General features: G+C 42.4%; 1 protein-coding gene across 2 annotated transcripts in view; it reads right to left on the bottom strand.

Moving 5' to 3' along the window:
* The window catches only part of FRMD3 (FERM domain containing 3), a 280138-nt gene that overhangs the window by 44242 nt on the left and 216790 nt on the right, over positions 1–19106 (bottom strand). For both annotated transcript variants that reach the window (XM_057724971.1, XM_057724970.1), the window contains exons 11-13: positions 18301–18375; positions 17913–17981; positions 12496–12620 (exon numbers count right to left, since the gene is read on the bottom strand). In XM_057724971.1, the coding sequence (XP_057580954.1) occupies positions 12496–12620; positions 17913–17981; positions 18301–18375 (269 nt within the window). The remainder of the gene's footprint in view (positions 1–12495; positions 12621–17912; positions 17982–18300; positions 18376–19106) is intronic.

The raw sequence follows: 19106 nt of genomic DNA, 5'->3' as shown, positions 1-19106 counted from the left end.
CCCAACCCCAGTCCTCACCCAGCTCTATGACTTTGGGCAAACTGCCTTCTCTCTATGAGTTTTCTCATTTGTAGCATCCAGAGGGGGTGTGCTAGATCACGGAGCATCAAATCTCCCCTCTAAAGGCCCAGATAGTACATTTGGGGCTTTGTGGGCCAAAATCAAGGACATTATGTAGGTACTTATATAGTTATTTAAAATGTAAAACCATTAGCTCTTGGGCCAGGAAAAAAAAAAAGAAAGAAAGAAAGACAAGAGGCAGTGGGCCACCAGCCAGTTTGCCAACCCTTGTGCTAGAACATCCTTAGCGTGCTCTCTAACCCCCAAAAGCTATGAAAAATATTCCTGTCCCCAGGTTCCCATCCTCACTGTAAAAGACCTCAAACCATAGTCCCAGAGTTCAACCTTGACATTAAGCAAAAGAACTGAAGAATTTAGAGCTAGAAAGAATTTGAGTGGTGCTCGAGTCCTGTCTTCTTATCTCAGAGACGAATGTGAGGCTCCCAAAGGTGGATGAGCTGAGACCAGAGTTTGTGTTTCCCCACTGGTGCAAGGCATTAATGCAGAAACGGAGCAGCTACCCAAAGCACTGCTGTGTTTATGCTAAGGAACATGATATTTCTTCAAATGCACAATTTATGGGATTTAGCCAACTACAGAACTGAAATGATGCACACTGTCAGTATCATATGATGTAAAATACAAAATCCTTGCAAGATAAAACACTTAAATTGCATCAGGAACAAGGCATTTAGCTTCCTTCCAGCAGTGTAAATACTTCAAATTTCAAAGATCTCTTTCAACTGATATAAACTTCTTATGAGTATGTAAGTCATCAGTAAATACCAGAAACCAAAGTTCCAAAGATGACACCAACTCCAAAGAAAAGCACAAAAGGGGAAGGTGAAAGCTTTGAAGAGCCTGCAAACGTGAATTCGCAGAGCTCGCTCAGGCCTTTATCTCTTCCTTTGAGTTGTTCCTGCCATCTCCTACCCTAGAGGGGTTGCTGACCCAAACTTCCCGAATTCAATAAATGTGATAACAAATTCTGAATTCTGGCTCTGCTAATCCGATATTGCTGTTATAAATAAAACCAGAAGCTGACCTCTGCTCTGGAGGCTCCTAGCTCCTGTGGAAGCAGGTTCGGCTGCTGTCTGCCTATCAGCAGTGGGCACCATTAAATGGAAAATTTGGGAGAGTCCAAACCTGTGCAGCGCCAAAAAGATGCTTAAAACAGCACTTTGTGTGAGCTCTAATTCAGGATATTAACCCATTTGTCCACATTTGCATTAAATATGCTCCCAGTTCATGGTTTGACCTATAGTTCAATTTATCATGTTTTCATGCACTCATGTTTACAACATTAAGCAAACAAAGTGGGAAATTTTAAAAAATTGCACACACAGGATGACCAAAGTGGCATTAAAATGTATAAGGAAGAAAATTGTTAACATTAACATCAGTTGCATCCAGGAGGCAGGACAATCTGGGAGGTGATTTTTTTTCTCCTTATTTATGCTTTTTTGTACTTTCTAGATTTTCTAGAAGATGATGAATTAATTTTATAATAAGAAAATACAAACAGCCACCCCAAACATTAGAGCTGGTGCTAATTGATCTGCTGTCACCAGCTAGCAGTAACCACAGGGGAAAGGTGGTCCCACAGGATTTATAAACAGCTCCTACTGTTTGATGAAACATAACGTAAAAGGAATTTCAAAAGACCAGTGCATCACTCCCAATGCATATCCTGACATACCCTAAGCCAAAAGGAAGAGATTACTTAGCACATGGTGGGGAAATGGCATGAAAGAGAGACACTGACACCCTGAGAAGACGGTAAATCTGTATGAGCCCTGGCCATGGAACTCTAAAGGAAGAAAAGAGGGAGAAGAATTTTCATATCAGTTAATCAGGGAGGAGACCAAACTCACTGGAGTCATTGTAACCATGGCACCCTTGGGCTGTTAGAGATTCCAACAGGGATGGGACTGGAACACTATGTAGGGTATGAAAGGCTCTGCCTGGTATGGTGTAGAAAGACCTGCACGTGGAGAACACAGTTGGCCTGTGGGTCACCTGTTAAGTGTTGCTGGGTGAGGTCACAAGCATGGCATGCTTGGTGGATGAGAACTATACTCTCTATATGCTCAAAATGCCTTCACAGGTTCACATACTGACTTTCTAGAATTTCAGTGACGCCAATGTAAGTCACCTATGGTTAGACACTACAAATGACCCTTAAAACACCCCCACTGCCCCCTACCCACCCCACACAGAGCCACATCCGTGACACACACATGCACTCACACACCCGTGTGCACACACACATGCACAGGTACAGGGACAGTGCTAAAGGGTGGCTTGGGAGAGTTTGTTTTACTGCCCTTCTTAATTCCCATCTATTCTTTGGATATAGAGATCTTCTCAATCATACACAAATGCTGCTTTAAGCCACCCTCAAACCAATTCATTGCCACCCCCAAGACAATGAAAATTCTGGCGTCCCCACTGTGCTTTTGTTTTTCCAGCAGGAAGGTGTCAAACATTTTCAACTCTTATTTAGTTGTGTCTACCAAGGAGAAGAAAGCATGGTTTCCTGCCTGTTTAATCATGCCAGCCCATACCATCACTCTGGAGTGACCTTCACTGGGCGTCAGTCACTGCCAGCTACCAAGTCTCACGGGATTCATTCCATTCCCCTTCTCTACCATAATCTGTCTTTTTTCCTTAACAAAAAATATACCCCACCAATAAAACATGGAAGCATTTTGCTGTCTATACTGTGGAGACCCTACTCCATTTTTCATGTGAAAGTATTCAGATCAATCACTCTTGAAAATGTCATTTTCATCCAGAACAATTTCCATTCTCAATTTTTTCTTCTCTGGAAATTTTCATAAATTCTAAGTGGCTTTTTTCAAATGGTTTGCTATTCTCATCTAAAGCTTTCTGTAGCACTAATCTACTCGGATCCTGTAACTGAGCAACTTTGAGGTAACATTGAAAGCTTTCCTGTTGCTTAGTGGTGCCTAGGAACTGATTTTGTTTTTTCTCTACTCAGACACAGCCAACCTCAGAGATAATCCCCCAGCTGTCGTTTGGGTGAAGGGGGTTACACGTTCTCTCCCAGAATGCCACTGAGCTCAGCTGGGCAGTAACGCTCTCATCAGCTGTCTTTGAGAATCTTGAAGTTCCAGGAAGAATAGAAAGGGATTGTCAGACAAATGGGTGGTCGAGACCCCTGAGAGTCATGATGGCAGCAGAGACGTCACCACCATGGCACCCACGTGAGACAAGGCTCCAGGACCTTGCCATGACCTCCTAGAGATGGCGCTGCCAAGGGTCAGAGTTAAGGTCCTTCTTTCTTCTCCCAATCTGAATTTTGAAAATAATTCTTAATCAGACAACTCTTTTAACAGGGCTCAGACTGCCAACCTTGACTTGTTTATGGATCCAGTTTCAAAATGTGTGATTTGAATCCCCCAAACAAGAATCTGAGCCACTATATAGAGATGAGGAATAATGACATCAATGGTAAGCAGAGATGTCTGAGTCGCCTCCACTCTGTATCTAAAGCTCAGTTAAGGACCTAACTCTTCCAATGGCTCCAATATCTAAATGAAATCATTTTTGCCATTGACTCTCTGTGTGATGTTGACATGTCACTTCAACCTTCCTGTGTCTCAGAATAGTCTCATCTCCAAAGATGTTGAAGTGTTTTCACTCTCCAGTTCTGGGAGAAAACGGCAGCACCTGGACAGGAACCCACAGGCTTCTTACCTGTGTCAACAACTCTGCCGCTTCGTAGCTAGAATCCACCACCTCCTCCCTATCCCACCCTCTGCCTCAGTCCAGCCCTTGTTTATCTATTCTCTGGGCTGTTGCAGGGGTTCTTGTGGGGTCTTTGTGCTTCCAACACAGTAATTCTCAGGCAGTTGTTTTGTTCCCCAAGGGCATCTGGCAATACCTGTAGACATTTTTGATTGTCAATACTGGTGGGGTACCACTGGCATTTAGAAGTAGATAGAGGCCAGGGATGCTGTTAAACATCCTACAAAGCACAAGCCAGCCCCCAATAAAGAATTATCCAGCTCAACGGTCAGTAATGCCGAGATTGAAAAACTGCTCTAGCCATACCCACCTCTAATCTGTCCTCTACACACACACAAGAGATACAAAACACAATTCCAATCTTGAGGTATGCAGAGATATTAGTGCAGAGATATTAGGACCAGAACCTACTCATCACCTCTGTGATCCCACTGCTGCCTCCCCAGCAGGCTGTGAGCCTCCAGGGAAAAGAGAGTATCTTCATCTTTATAGTCCACAGCAACCTGTACAGCTAAGTATGGTCTACTCAGTTGTATATCATGTCTTTGCCATAGTTGTTGTATTAAGGAAGGAGTGAAATTCTAATTTCTTCAATTTCACTCTTGCTCAGACATAAAAAGTTGCAATATCAAAATACAAGGATGAAATTAAATTCATCACACTGTATCCGCCCCTCCACAATGGTGGAGACATCTGTGTCAAAAGCTGTATTCTCTGACTCTTCTCTTTACATATCAGAGACATATAGATCTATTAAATAATCTGTTTATCCCTATAGAATATCTAAATCCCATTACCTGATACTCAAAGACAAGACACACGAAGAAGAATTTGACTCTAAAATAGTAACTGAGATATAAGGGTATCAAGAATGCAGCTATATTGATACCGCGGTCTCCCCCTTGCTGCTGTGGCTGAGTCTGTGGTAGAAGCGGCGCCACGACTGCAGGGTCTTGCCGGACCAGATCCAGAAGCCGGTGGTGATGCCTACGATCATGGTCATCAGGTAATAAAGAAAGGAGAGAGAGACGTGGAGTGCATCCCTCTCCACAGATGCATTGGGAATGCACGGAAGGACACAGTCATTCCCACAGAGAACCAGCTGAACACCAGCAGACGGCCTCGGACACCGGAAAGGGCTGCGGAGAACCTGACATAGCCGGTAGGGAGACTGAATATTCGTCTAATCCAATACTTGGACATTAGTCTGAGGCTTGGACAGTCTTCTATAAACACCTCTATCACCAGGACAAGCAACCCCAAAAGCTTGGACAACCATGAGGAAACAAAGAAACACCATGCAGGCAAAGGAGCAGGAAAAAAACCCACAAGACCAAATAAATGAGGAGGAAATAGGAAAAATGCCTGAAAAAGAATTTAGAGTAATGATAGTAAAAATGATACAAAATCTCGATAACAAATTAGAGAAAGTACAAGAAACAGTTCATAAGAACTCAGAAAAACAAACAGCAATGGATAACAAAATAACGGAAATTAAAAATACTCTAGATGCTCTAACCAGCAGAATGACTGAGGCAGAAGAACGAATAAGTGAGTTGGAAGATAGAATGGAAGAAATAAACGCCACAGAGCAGGAAAAAGATAAAAAAATAAAAAGACTAGAAGACAGCCTCAGAGACCTCAGTGATAACCTTAAACGTACCAACATTCGAATTATAGGCATCCCAGAAGAAGAAGAAAACAAGAAAGGGTCTGTGAAAATATTTGAAGAGGTTCTAGTGGAAAACTTCCCCAACATGGGAAAGGAAATAATGAACCAAGTCCAAGAAGCACAGAGAGTCCCATACAGAATAAACCCAAGGAGAAATACACCAAGACACATATTAATCAAACTAACGACAATTCAACACAAAGAAAAAATATTAAAAGCAGCAAGAGAAAAGCAACAAACAACATATAAGGGAAAACCCATCAGGATAACAGCTGACCTTTCTACAGAAACTCTGCAGGCCAGAAGGGAATGGCAGGATATACTGAAAGTCCTGAAAGAGAGAAACCTACAGCCAAGAATACTTTACCCAGCAAGAATCTCATTCAGATTTGAGGGAGAAATCAAAAGCTTTCCAGACAAGCAAAAGTTAAGAGAATTCAGCACCACCAAACCAGCCTTACAACAAGTGCTAAAGGAACTTCTCTAAGTAGCAAACACAAGAAAAGGAAAACACCTACAAATACAAACCCAAAACAATTCAGAAAATGGGAATTGGAACACACATGTCAATAATCACTTTAAATGTCAATGGATTAAATGCTCCAACCAAAAGACACAGACTGGCTGAATGGATACAAAAACAAGACCCTTCTATATGCTGCCTACAAGAAACCCACTTCAGACCAAGGGATACATAGAGACTGAAAGTGAAGGGATGGAAAAAGATATTCCATGCAAATGGAAGTCAAAAGAAAGCTGGAGTAGCAATACTCATATCAGACAAATTAGACTTGAAAGTAAAGACTATTAAAAGAGACAAGGAAGGGCACTACATAATGATCAAGGGATCCATCCAAGAAGAACATATCACAATGGTAAATATCTATGCCCCCAATATAGGAGCACCTCAATACATAAGGCAAATGCTAACAGCTATAAAAGGGGACATCGACAGTAACACAATTATAGTGGGAGACTTGAACACCCCACTTACATCAATGGACAGATCATCCAAACAGAAAATCAATAAAGACACACAAGCTTTAAATGACACATTAGACCATCTCGACTTAATTGATATTTATAGGACATTCCATCCAAAAACGACAGACCACACTTTCTTCTCAAGTGCACACGGAACATTTTCCAGGATAGATCACATCTTGGGTCACAAATCAAACCTCAGCAAATTCAAGAAAATTGAAATCATATCAAGCATCTTCTCAGACCACAACGCCATGAGACTAGATATCAATTACAGGAAAAAAACTGCAAAAAATACAAACACATGGAGGCTAAACAATTCACTATTAAACAACCAAGGAATCACTACAGAAATCAAAGAGGAAATCAAAAAGTATCTAGAAACAAATGACAACAAAAACACAACAACCCAAAACCTTTGGGACGCAGCAAAAGCAGTTCTAAGAGGGAAGTTTATAGCAATACAGTCCTACCTTAAGAAACAAGAAAATGATCGAATAAACAACCTAACCTTACACCTCAAACAACTAGAGAAAGAAGAACAAAGAAACCCCAAAGTGAGCAGAAGGAAAGAAATCGTAAAGATCAGAGCAGAAATAAATGAAAAAGAAAGGAAAGAAACCATAAGAAAAATAAATAAAACTAAAAGCTGGTTCTTTGAGAAGATTAACAAAATTGATAAACCATTAGCCAGACTCATCAAGAAAAAAAGGGAGAAGATGCAAATCAACAGAATTAGAAATGAAAAAGGAGAAGTCACAACGGACACCTCAGAAATACAAAACATCATGAGAGACTACTACAAGCAACTATATGCCAATCAATTGGATAACCTGGAAGAAATGGATACATTCTTAGAAAAATACAATCTTCCAAGACTGAACCAGGAAGAAATAGAAACCATGAACAGAGCAATCACAAGTACAGAAATTGAGGCAGTGATTAAAAATCTCCCAACACACAAAAGCCCAGGACCAGATGGATTCACAGGCGAATTCTATCAAACATTTCGAGAAGAGTTAACACCTATCCTTCTCAAACTCTTCCAAAATATTGCAGAAGGCGGAGCACTCCCAAACTCATTCTATGAGGCTACCATCACCCTGATACCAAAACCAGGCAAAGATGTCACAAAAAAAGAAAACTACAGACCAATATCACTGATGAATATAGATGCAAAAATCCTCAACAAAATACTAGCGAACAGACTGCAACAGCACATTAAAAAAATCATACACCACGATCAAGTGGGGTTTATCCCTGGGATGCAAGGATTCTTCAATATACGCAAATCAATCAACGTGATACATCATATCAACAAATTGAAGGATAAAAACCATATGATCATTTCAATAGATGCAGAAAAAGCTTTTGACAAAGTTCAACATCCATTTATGATAAAAGCTCTCCAGAAAATGGGCATAGAAGGAAATTACTTCAACATCATAAAAGCCATATATGACAAACCAAAAGCCAACATTGTTCTCAATGGAGAAAAACTGGAAGAATTCCCTCTAAGAACAGGAACAAGACAAGGGTGTCCACTCTCACCACTGTTATTCAACATAGTTTTGGAAGTGTTAGCCACAGCAATCAGAGAAGAAAAAGAAATTAAAGGAATCCAAATTGGAAAAGAAGAAGTAAAATTATCACTCTTTGCAGATGACATGATACTATATATAGAAAACCCTAAAGACTCTACCAGAAAACTGCTAGCACTCATTGATGAGTTTAGTAAAGTAGCAGGATACAAAATTAATGCACAGAAATCTCTTGCATTCCTATACACTAACAACGGAAGAGCAGAAAGAGAAATTAAGGAAACTCTTCCATTCACCATTGCAACCAAAAGAATAAAATACCTAGGAATAAACCTGCCTAAGGAGGCAAAAGATCTGTATGCAGAAAACTTTAAGACATTGATGAAAGAAATCAAAGATGACATAAACAGATGGAGGGATATACCATGTTCCTGGATTGGAAGAATCAACATCGTGAAAATGACTGTACTACCCAAAGCAATTTACAGATTTAATGCAATCCCGATCAGATTACCAATGGCATTTTTCACAGAACTAGAGCAAGAAATCTTACGATTTGTATGGAAACGCAAAAGACCCCGAATAGCCAAAGCAATCTTGAGAAGGAAAAATGGAGTTGGTGGAATCAGGCTTCCTGACTTCAAACTATACTACAAGGCCATAGTGATCAAGACAGTATGGTACTGGCACAAAAATAGAAAGGAAAATCAATGGAACAGAATAGAGAACTCAGAAGTAAGCCCAAACACATATGGGCACCTTATCTTTGACAAAGGAGGCACGAGTATACAATGGAAAAAAGACAGCCTCTTCAATAAGTGGTGCTGGGAAAATTGGACAGCAACATGTAAAAGAATGAAATTAGAACACTTCCTAACACCATACACAAAAATAAACTCCAAATGGATTAAAGACCTACATATAAGGCCAAACACTATCAAACTCCTAGAGGAAAACATAGGCAGAACACTCTTTGACATACATCAAAGCAACATCCTTTTTGACCCACCTCCTAGAATCATGGAAATAAAATCAAGAATAAACGAATGGGACCTCATGAAACTTAAAAGCTTTTGCACAGCAAAAGAAACCATAAACAAGACTAAAAGGCAACCCTCAGAATGGGAAAAAATAATTGCCTATGAAACAACGGACAAAGGATTAACCTCCAAAATATACAAGCAGCTCATGCAGCTTCATACCAAAAAAGCAAATAACCCAATCCACAAATGGGCAGAAGACCTAAATAGACATTTCTCCAAAGAAGACATACAGATGGCCAACACACACATGAAAAGATGCTCAACATCACTCATCATCAGAGAAATGCAAGTCAAAGCCACAATGAGGTATCACCTCACACCAATCAGAATGGCCATCATCACTAAGTCTGGAAACAACAAATGTTGGAGAGGGTGTGGAGAAAAGGGAACTCTCCTGCACTGTTGGTGGGACTGTAAGTTGGTACAGCCACTATGGAAAACAATTTGGAGGTTCCTTAAAAAACTACAAATAGAACTACCATATGATCCAGTAATCCCACTCCTGGGCATATACCCAAAGAAAACCATAATCCCAAAAGAAACGTGTACCATAATGTTTATTGCAGCACTCTTTACAATAGCCAGGACATGGAAGCAACCTAAATGCCCATCAACAAATGAATGGATACAGAAGATGTGGCATATATATACAATGGAATATTACTCAGCTATAAAAAGGGATGAGATGGAGCTATATGTAATGAGGTGGATAGAACTACAATCTGTCATACAGAGTGAAGTAAGTCAGAAAGAGAAAGACAAATATTGTATGCTAACTCACATATACGGAATCTAAAAATGGTACTGATGAACTCAGTGACAAGAACAGGGAAGCAGATACAGGGAATGGACTGGAGAACTCGAGGTATGGGAGGGGGCGGGGGGTGAAGGGGAAACTGAGAAGAAGCGGGAGAGTAGTACAGACATATATATACTACCAACTGTAAAATAGTCAGTGGGAAGTTGTTGTATAACAAAGGGAGTCCAACTCGAGGATGGAAGATGCCTTAGAGGACTGGGGCAGGGAGGGTGGGGGGGAATCGAGGGGGGGGCGTCAAGGAAGGGAGGGAATATGGGGATATGTGTATAAAAACAGTTGATTGAACCTGGTGTACCCCCCAAAAAAATAAAATAAAATAATAAAAAAAAAAAAAAAAAGAATGCAGCTATATTGACCGTGGGAATCATAATTTTGAATTTCATGGTACCTAAGATGATTTTGCTCTCTCCTCTAGATTGGGAAGTGCTTTCTATATAGTGGACACTTAACAACACTGTCATTTCTACTTCTCTTTCTTTCAAATTGATTCTATATCCTGGAAGTTGCTATGATTTGCCTGAGTTTCAAAACCCACAAAGATGCTCCATAAGGAGACAGTTCTCCTAGAAAAGAGAATTTTATTCGATATTTACAGAGCTATTTCAGACTTTTAAAGAGAGAAACCTATCAGTTTGACTTTATAGATGGTGAAGGAATTAAAGATTTATATTAAAAATAACTGGAACAACTGAAAATGTAGCTTACGGATTCCTATTACATATCATGGAAATTTTAATTTTTATTGCAGTTAATTACACTGCATAAGTCTCTTGTCCACGGAGTTGCCATGTTAATGACAAGGTTAGTATTTAGAAATGGAACCTCATTATAGAAAGTGGAGCAGAATGGAAGTTTCTATTAATTGAATGGAATGAAGGGCCAGGGAAAGCTTGCCTGGGCCCCCCTTCATATCTAGGGTGCTCTCAAGGCATCAGTGGCCTGGCTTCCATATTTCCAATGGTAACTGGCCTTCCAACCTTTATTCCCATCTAGGCTTCCATCTCTGCAAATGAGGCAAAGTCACAATCCTAAGCTTGGGTTATCTTTTTTCCCCTCCTCTTCTCCATTAGCCATACCCTCCTTCATTCAAACTTGGGCTAATCCTGACCTTCAGAAAAAGTGATTTCCACTCAAACCAATCTACGAGACATATGGGAGGAAGCCCAGAAAAATCACTGGTGATCAGAAACAAAGGCAGCTTTCATTGTACTTTGAGAAACATACAAAAACAGAGACGGTGCTGAAAAATGTAGACACGCAAAATGGACCCAGGGATCCCTGGGCTAAAAAAATTAATTTGGCATGGAGCTTACAGAGTTAATTGTTGAGACAGAGCATAAAGGTGATTATAACAGGATTGTTCTGGTTAGCATCATCCTGCGGCTGAGCTGGGGATAAAGGTGTCTCCTGAGACCCCATCCTTCGTATTCTGCACATTTTCTTTCCACCCATGAAATCTGTGGCATCCAGTTGCCCAGTCCTCCTTCCAACCATTGAAGTTTCCTTTCAGGGAAAGATTTACTAAAATCCCTCACACTTCAGTGTGAATCAGCTGCTGCAGCCTCTCCCAAGGATATCTGCGTCCCAAGCCATATTCTTATTATGGGCTGAAGAGGTTTCCCCTGTGGAAGGGATTCTTGACTTGAAGCTGCAGGTAAAGGTGATCTCTTGGGGACAGAGTGATCTGCCCTCTTGAAACTGCCCAGTATCCAGATTTTAAATGATGAAACCAAAAATCACATAAAGTTAAGGAAAGCATGTTATGTTTGGATTCAAGGTTCCAATAATTTTAGTTTATGTGAATTTTTAAAAATTTACTTTGAAATTAATGAGAGTGAGATTTGCCTCACCAGGTGTCTGCAGCAAGCAGTGTGGTAAGATCCTTCCCTGCAGTAAGTAAAGCCCTTAAAAACAAACAAACAAAAGAAGCCTAGATGCACACATATTATAGCCTTTACAAATATAACAACTTTGGGGCTGAAATGGACTCTGTATAATTTAGCTTGTATCAAAACTGTCAGACAAGGCCCTGTGGAAAAGGGAATAAGAGGATGTAGAAATATTGAGGCAGAAAGGGGATGACCAGTGTATTTGTGGAGAATTCTTTATAACCACTAATTTAATCGTGATTATAGTCAAAAACATTGCCATCTAATAGCATTTTCTGTAATGATGGAAATGTTCTTGGTCTGAGCGGTCCAAGATGGTAGCCATTAGTCACCTGTGCCTGTTGAGCATTGGAAATCTAGCTAATGTGGCTAAGGAGCTGAATTTTTAATTTTAATTAATCTAAAATGACTTTTAAATAGTTACACATGGCTAATGGTTACCACATTGGAGAGTTTGGATCTAACACCATGACTGCTTTAACATGTAATTTTAGGAACGCTTCGTACCAGTGAACTCTCTCCAGGAGAAACTGATAGAACTCTCAATATAAACCAGTCTTCCAGCTGTGAACAGTTTCTTTACTAAAAATACAGTTTATGACTCACTCCGACCCCCACCCCAGCCCATTACCCAAGGTCGCCAGAGTTGGTACCTCCCTGGCTCCCCCAGGGTAAGCCTGCAGTGGCGGCCTCTGGAAGGAAGTGTACTTACCCTCCCCCAGTGGAAGTTCCTCTTCCTGCTCGCTGGGGGAAGGCAGCAGGGGCTGCAGCGGCTCCATGTTGATGATGAGCTGTGTGTTCAAGGAGTGGGAACTGCGGCTCTGAGTAATGCTGGTTCTGAAAAGAGACACAAGCCAGAGGGGACTGGTTTCCATCGGGAACACTGGCCCCTCCCTCTCAGTTGGCTACCCGAGCTGGGACTGCCTCTGGCCCCACACAGTGCATTAGACCCGTGGTAAAAATGACATAACACTCGAGACACACAGCCCGTTTGATCCTTAAGGTCCTGACCTGACACATGGTGTAACGCCCATGTGTTCTAATGCAACACGGTGAAAGAAAATGTATTTCCCCATGTCATCAGACTTGGACATGCTATGTGACAAGATAAGGCATTGAAAAAAGACATGGGAAACAAAGATACACAGGAGGCAGTATCAGTGAACTAGATATGCAGAAAAATGTATGAAAGGCATGGTTTAAAGTAATTTAACAATCACCAAAACCCACAAAAACAAAATACTCTGCCAGGCAGATGGCACAGGCCTTCTATAGCCATGAGTTATCATGGTGTTGCTGGATGTCCAGCATTTAATATCAGTGTTTAATATTCCCATTCAAATTCACACCCCACTCACGAACCAACCACAGAACCCAGCTCCACTTTCTCCTTTTGAAAGGAGCACACACGTCAGTAGCTGCAATGGGCAGCAGATGGCGAGGAAAGGTGTCTCAAGACTATTGGCTAATAGCCAGGAAGCCCATGTACACTGTCTGCCCTGACAGGGAGGTGGGGTGCCTCTGGTGGGTGTTTCAGCACCCTTCCCAGCCCCATGTTTCCTGTCAAAACCCAAACGAACCCATCCTTCGAAGATGATGATGTCAAATGTCTCCTCCTCCTTGAAGCCATCCTGGACTGCCTTCACCACTAACTCCCTCTGCCCACTCCTTCTCACACTACTGTCCCTTCTTTCACAACTCACCACATTTGTCGCCTTTGTTGCCCTGTAATTATTGGTGTACTGATCCGCCCCACTTGATAAGAACCTTAAGGGCAGAGACTGACCTATCCATTCTCAGGTGCCTTATAGCAACTCCCTTGGCATCTTGTTAAGGGGGATTCAGTGTGAAACTGAAGTAAACTTGGCATTAAGTTGCCATTTCAGACTGGCATGGGTGTCCTCCAGGCCAGTTGATGGGACTGCCTTAGAGCCCAGGCATTTCTGTTGGACACAGGAGCTGGACAGGGAAGAAGCTGTTAGCACCTAGAGTTAAAAGCCCCCCACAGCTGCCACTGGCTGGAAAGGAACTTTATAAGGACTTGCCTAACCATGGAGTTCTTTTCTTCATTATTTCATTCTACAACCATTTCTTTTGCAACTGATATGTATGTATTGTTCTGGGGAACCATGGTCCTCACCTTAAATAACTTACTCTCTAGAACCATGATTTGAAACTGTTTTGACCAAGACTCACATTTAAAAATACATTTGATATCATATCTATCATCTCTCTGTACACACACACACACACACACACGTGCACACGCAGCTAAAGTACATGTTTCATGCAACAATAGTAACTTTTGCTATGTGTGAGCCACTATGTTTTACTTTCCATGCTATTTCATTTCATTTAAAGTGCTGGTCTTGACCACTGTTTTCACTTTACGACTCATTAATGTGCTACAGCCACAGCTGGAAAAGCATACATCTCATACATCCCATTTTTGGATGAGAGATAATAATAATAATATCACCACTGCACATTTGTGTGCTACTTTAATAATTTTAAAGCACTTTAGTCTAATGTCCATAACAAAACCTAGAAGTTGGGCAAAGATATATGAATCTCATTTTATAGATGAACAAACATTATCAGAGAAGTGACTTACCCAGGACATACAACACAGCAACACAGCCAAGATTAGACCCATTCATGACTCCTAGACGGGTGGTCATTTCAGGTACAAGCACTGCCTCTGGGTGTCCCCTTGTGGTGGCTCTATGCCCAAGTGGCTCACACAGCCAGCCCTTCACCTCACTGGGCCCTGGGATGGGCAGGTGATACTCAATAAACAGGGGGGACTTTGCTTGTCATCAGCAAATATCAGTGAGCTAACATGAGAGTGAGCTTTTTCTCTTTTTGAAAAAAAGGAAAATATCAAGACAGTGTTCTTAGTCTGTGTCTGTCTCTCTGTGTCACACACATCTCAGCAGAAGGAAGAGTCCATGAACTGGCTATTCACTGAAGAGGAGAATCTCAAGTGAGAGGAAAGATAACTAACTGAAGCCTTATCATCACCATTCCAGATTAGCAGTCCTTTCTGAGTGCTGCCAGAGAAAGAGAGCTCATTACCATACTCTCACTTTTTAAAAATTAATTAATTCATTCATTTTATTTGGCTGTGTTGGGTCTTTTTTTGCTGTGCACAGGCTTTCTTTTAGTTGTGGTGCGTGGGGGCTACTCTTCATTTTGGTGTGCGGGCTCCTCATTGCTGTGGCTTCTCTTGTTGCAGAGCATGAGCTCTAGGCACGTGGGCTTCAGTAGTTGCAGCACATGGGCTCAATAGCTGTGGCTCATGGGCTCTAAAGCGCAGGTTCAATAGTTGTGGCGCATGGGCTTAGTTGTTCTGTGGCATGTGGGATCTTCCTGAAGCAGGGATCGAACCCGTGTCCCCTGCATTGGCAGGCAGATTCTCAACTACTGTGCCACCTAGGAAGCCCCATACTCTCACTTTTGACAGGCACATCAAAGAAGTCAAAGCAACTCTAAAATACAACAATCGTTCAAGAGAAGCATTTACTATCATGCAGGCAGCTACCGGGAAGGAACAAGAAGTTGCTACTGAAAGTGGCACACATCACTGTAGCTCTGACCACAGTGCTGCCTCTTGAGAGGGCAAGGTCCCCAGAGCAGCACCACAGACAGATCTCAGGTCTCAGGAAATTACAGAGGTGAAGCTGTCATCCCACACTCCTGGTGCATACATTCATTCAACAGATACCTACTGACCTCCTACTATGGCCAAGCACTCCTACTGTATTAAGTGATGGATAAGATGGCGATAACCAAGATAGGCACAAGCCTTGTCCTGCCAGAGCTTACTTTGTATCATTACTTTAAACAAATTCTTCCTTGTAACGTCAGAGATTTAAGATACTGCCAAAGAACTGAGGACCAGAGAGGCATCCAGAGGATGTGAACTCAACAGGCTTTTGCAAACATGTAAAAGAGGGGTAGTGGAAGAGCAAGAAAAAGCATGAGAACCAGTGTTGAAAGGGACTACAGAACCTTGATTGCAGTAATATCCTGGGAGATTTTAGAAGATTCCAGGAAAGAAAAACTATAAATTGATGAATGCCTCATTTCCTATCTGCTCTGGTGGTTCAGTCCACTCCAGGAAAAGCTTTTCATCAGGGCCAACCTGCCCCCTTCACTCTGTCTGCCACCAGTTATCTAGAGTCTGGCGATTCATAGTGGGAACCGTGAACTAGCCATATGGCCATCAGCTGGGGGCACATTAGAAATGCCAGATTCATGCATCAGAATCTGATTTTAACAGGAACCCTAGGTGATCCCTGTGCAAGTTACGTTTTAAGAAGACTTGATCTAGGAAGCTTTGATTCCCATAAATTATGCTAACATAAATTTAAAAGAGAAGTATTTCTTAAAATTCTTTTCTGATCTCATTAACCATCCACAGATGGTAACTATGGGCTTTTGGAAAAGTTTGTGTATTTGGAATATGTCTCTCTGAAAGTATATTGTTAAAAACATTTTCTTACTTTGTGTTTGTGCCATCAAAGGGACTCCCCAGAATTGAGTATTTCTTTTAAGATCTAACACTCACACTTCAAGCTGGAAGAATAAAACCCAAGCTGAGCCCCTGGGGCAGTTCTGCCCCCCAGCTTCTAGGAGAATGCAGGGAGGGGCTTGCAGGGTGGCAGATGCTATCGCGAAAAGAGCACAGGACTCAGGAGCAGGACACTGCAGTTCTAGGCTTAGTTCTGCCACCAAAATATTTATGAGCTCAGGTAAATCATTTAACTTCTCCGAGACTCAGTTCCCTTGTCTGTAACATAGAATCATTAAACTGAGTGATCCCTGAGGTCATTCTAGACCAAAGGTTCTGGAAACATTTAAATTATATGTTTTATTATTTCTTCTCTTTTGTTTCTGCTGCACTGAGTAACCAAAATTTGAGGCAGAGGAGGAGCTATAAAAAGACTATTAAAAAATGACTATTGTCGTCAATGGGTAAGCTCTAAGACTCTCACAGGTATGGTATCAAGGTGTCCCAGCCAAGGCGCTCCAGATTCCCTCACCCCCCACTTTCCTCCTGCTTCTCAAAGCAGGAGAGACTGCTTTGCTGACTTGCATGAGACAGCTCCTCACTGGGTCACCCAAAACCAGGGATGAATTATTCTCTGTACATATCCGCACAGGATGCCATGCTGACTGCAGTTCTGTACCCCTGTGTGGGAGCCCACGCTGGGCTGCTCCCCTGTCTGGATGCCCACACTGGCTGGCTTAGCGACCCTGCAGAGAGACCATGACCTCCTCCTGCCTGACAAGGACAAAGTGAGAGGTACCCAGCTCACTGGGTCCCCCTGGAGATAGAGGAGACTGGGCAAACCTGAGCATAAGGAAGACTCCAAGTTCAAAGATGGGGAAGGAAGGACTGGTGCCCACCAGTGTATGGGAACTTCCTAAAGAATGTATCTTATGATGATCTTGCCTTCAAAAGGGGGAACATCAGAATGAGAATGTTCAGCTTTAGATATTTAGCATGTTTGAAGTTCAGGATGTATCAATACAATGATTTTGTAAACTGTGATGATAAGAAGTCCAACATGGTCAAGAGAATATTTAATTCCTAAGAGTTACATATATTGCCATGTTAATGTAGAAGCGTACCCTTGACCCAATAATGACTAAGTTCGTCATTCCTCTGGTGGCTTTTGGGAGTAAAGGGTCCAATGAGAGAAGAGCACCCCACCCCCTCATGTGAGATAGCCTAGATGGAGTCGGGCCAGTGGGAACTGGCCATGTCTGATGACCAGAGGCAGGAAGAGAGAGCAGTTCTAAGAGGACACAACAACGGACTCAGCCAGGGCACAATGCAGCCCAGCCGTGCCTCGCACACTTCCTGCTTGTTCACGTGACACTCCAGGCCGAATCTGCACAGAGCCAGGAACTCAGAATGGAGCCCAGCCAGATCTGTCTGAGCAAGACACGGGGGATGATGAGAGCGCCATGCCTAGAACCAGGGCCGAAAACGACATAGGACCAGGCAGCTGGCGCCTTCACTCCCTTTCTTGTTATAGTGGGTTTGACAAAGCCAGCTTTTACATCCTTCTGTCCATCCCAGAAACCTCCCGGAGCCCTAGGGACCACTCCACTCACCTGTGTACTTCTGGAGGCTCCCTCTGGATTTTGGAGCTTGCCTCCACCACTTCTTTGGCAACTTTACCACTGCAAAAGACAGAGACACGGCATCTGTGCACAGACACTCAGAGTGGAGGGTGAGGGGTGTGCACGCTTTTTTTTTTTTTTTTTTTTTAAATTTCACAGTGGTCTGACCCAGCTCTAGGAATCCATGCCTCCTCCTCCACAAGGGGACATTGCTATAGAGTTTAAGGGGCCCCATGGGCATAAGAGATGAGTAGAATTGAAAGGAAGGACCAAAACAGGGGTACAGGCCAAAGTGCACTGATTTATAAGTACCATATTCCAAGGTAAATGACTCGCCCCAGCCCAACCCCATCATCGAAATGGAACCATGGGTACCCACCTATATCGAAATCTACTTCCTTTAAAAAATATCTTGCTGCTTGACACAGTCTTGATCTGACTGGATTTTGCATACCTTTAAGAAAAAGCAGAGCAGAGGTGGTATGATACTGGAAAGTCCAAGCAGAACATGCTATAGAGTGTGGTAATCAGATATTTTTGACTGCTAAGAAATACATTTGACTGTATGACTCAGTGCACGTGCACACACACACACCCCCGAAAGAAAAGTTTCAGGAAAGAGTACTTTCACCATGTGTATTACAACCTGATCTTTTATATGGGATCTCTTTTCATTCCTTTACATGCTACTGATGACCCACACATTTGGTTTCATACTCTATCACTAGATCACGAGCTGCACAAAAGGACCAGGTGATACTGGTGATCAGAAGGGATTCTTCCCCAGTGTCTGAGTGATACAGGGAGGGTGGGCTGGGTCACAGGGCATCATTAAGTTCCTTGCTGGGCGGGGGCGGGGGGGTACTTTCTTGCCCGTACCTATACCAGTGTTGCAGCAGAAAACAGCTTCTCGGCGACACAGGTCGCTCACCATTTCACACAGAGCCCCCCTGCCGTGTATTCTCAGAGAGGGCATGAGGGGCCCATGTCACCATGAAAATAGTCGCTGGCTTCTGAGTGTTCTTGGGCTGTCACCATGACCTAGTGCCCTTTAAAAGAACCCCCGCTGGTGGATGACTAAGATACACGAGGAACAGAAGCCCAGCCAGGCGCTGATTCAGCACCTCTAAGCCCTTCCCGTAAATACGAACAAAACAACAACACTCTGAAAAACAGTCCAGAACA

Source organism: Hippopotamus amphibius, chromosome 2 (assembly GCF_030028045.1).
Source record: "Hippopotamus amphibius kiboko isolate mHipAmp2 chromosome 2, mHipAmp2.hap2, whole genome shotgun sequence".
NCBI classification, from domain to species: Eukaryota; Metazoa; Chordata; class Mammalia; order Artiodactyla; family Hippopotamidae; genus Hippopotamus; species Hippopotamus amphibius.
Note: the sequence above shows the minus strand (reverse complement) of the source record. Positions and strands in the feature narration are given on the sequence as shown.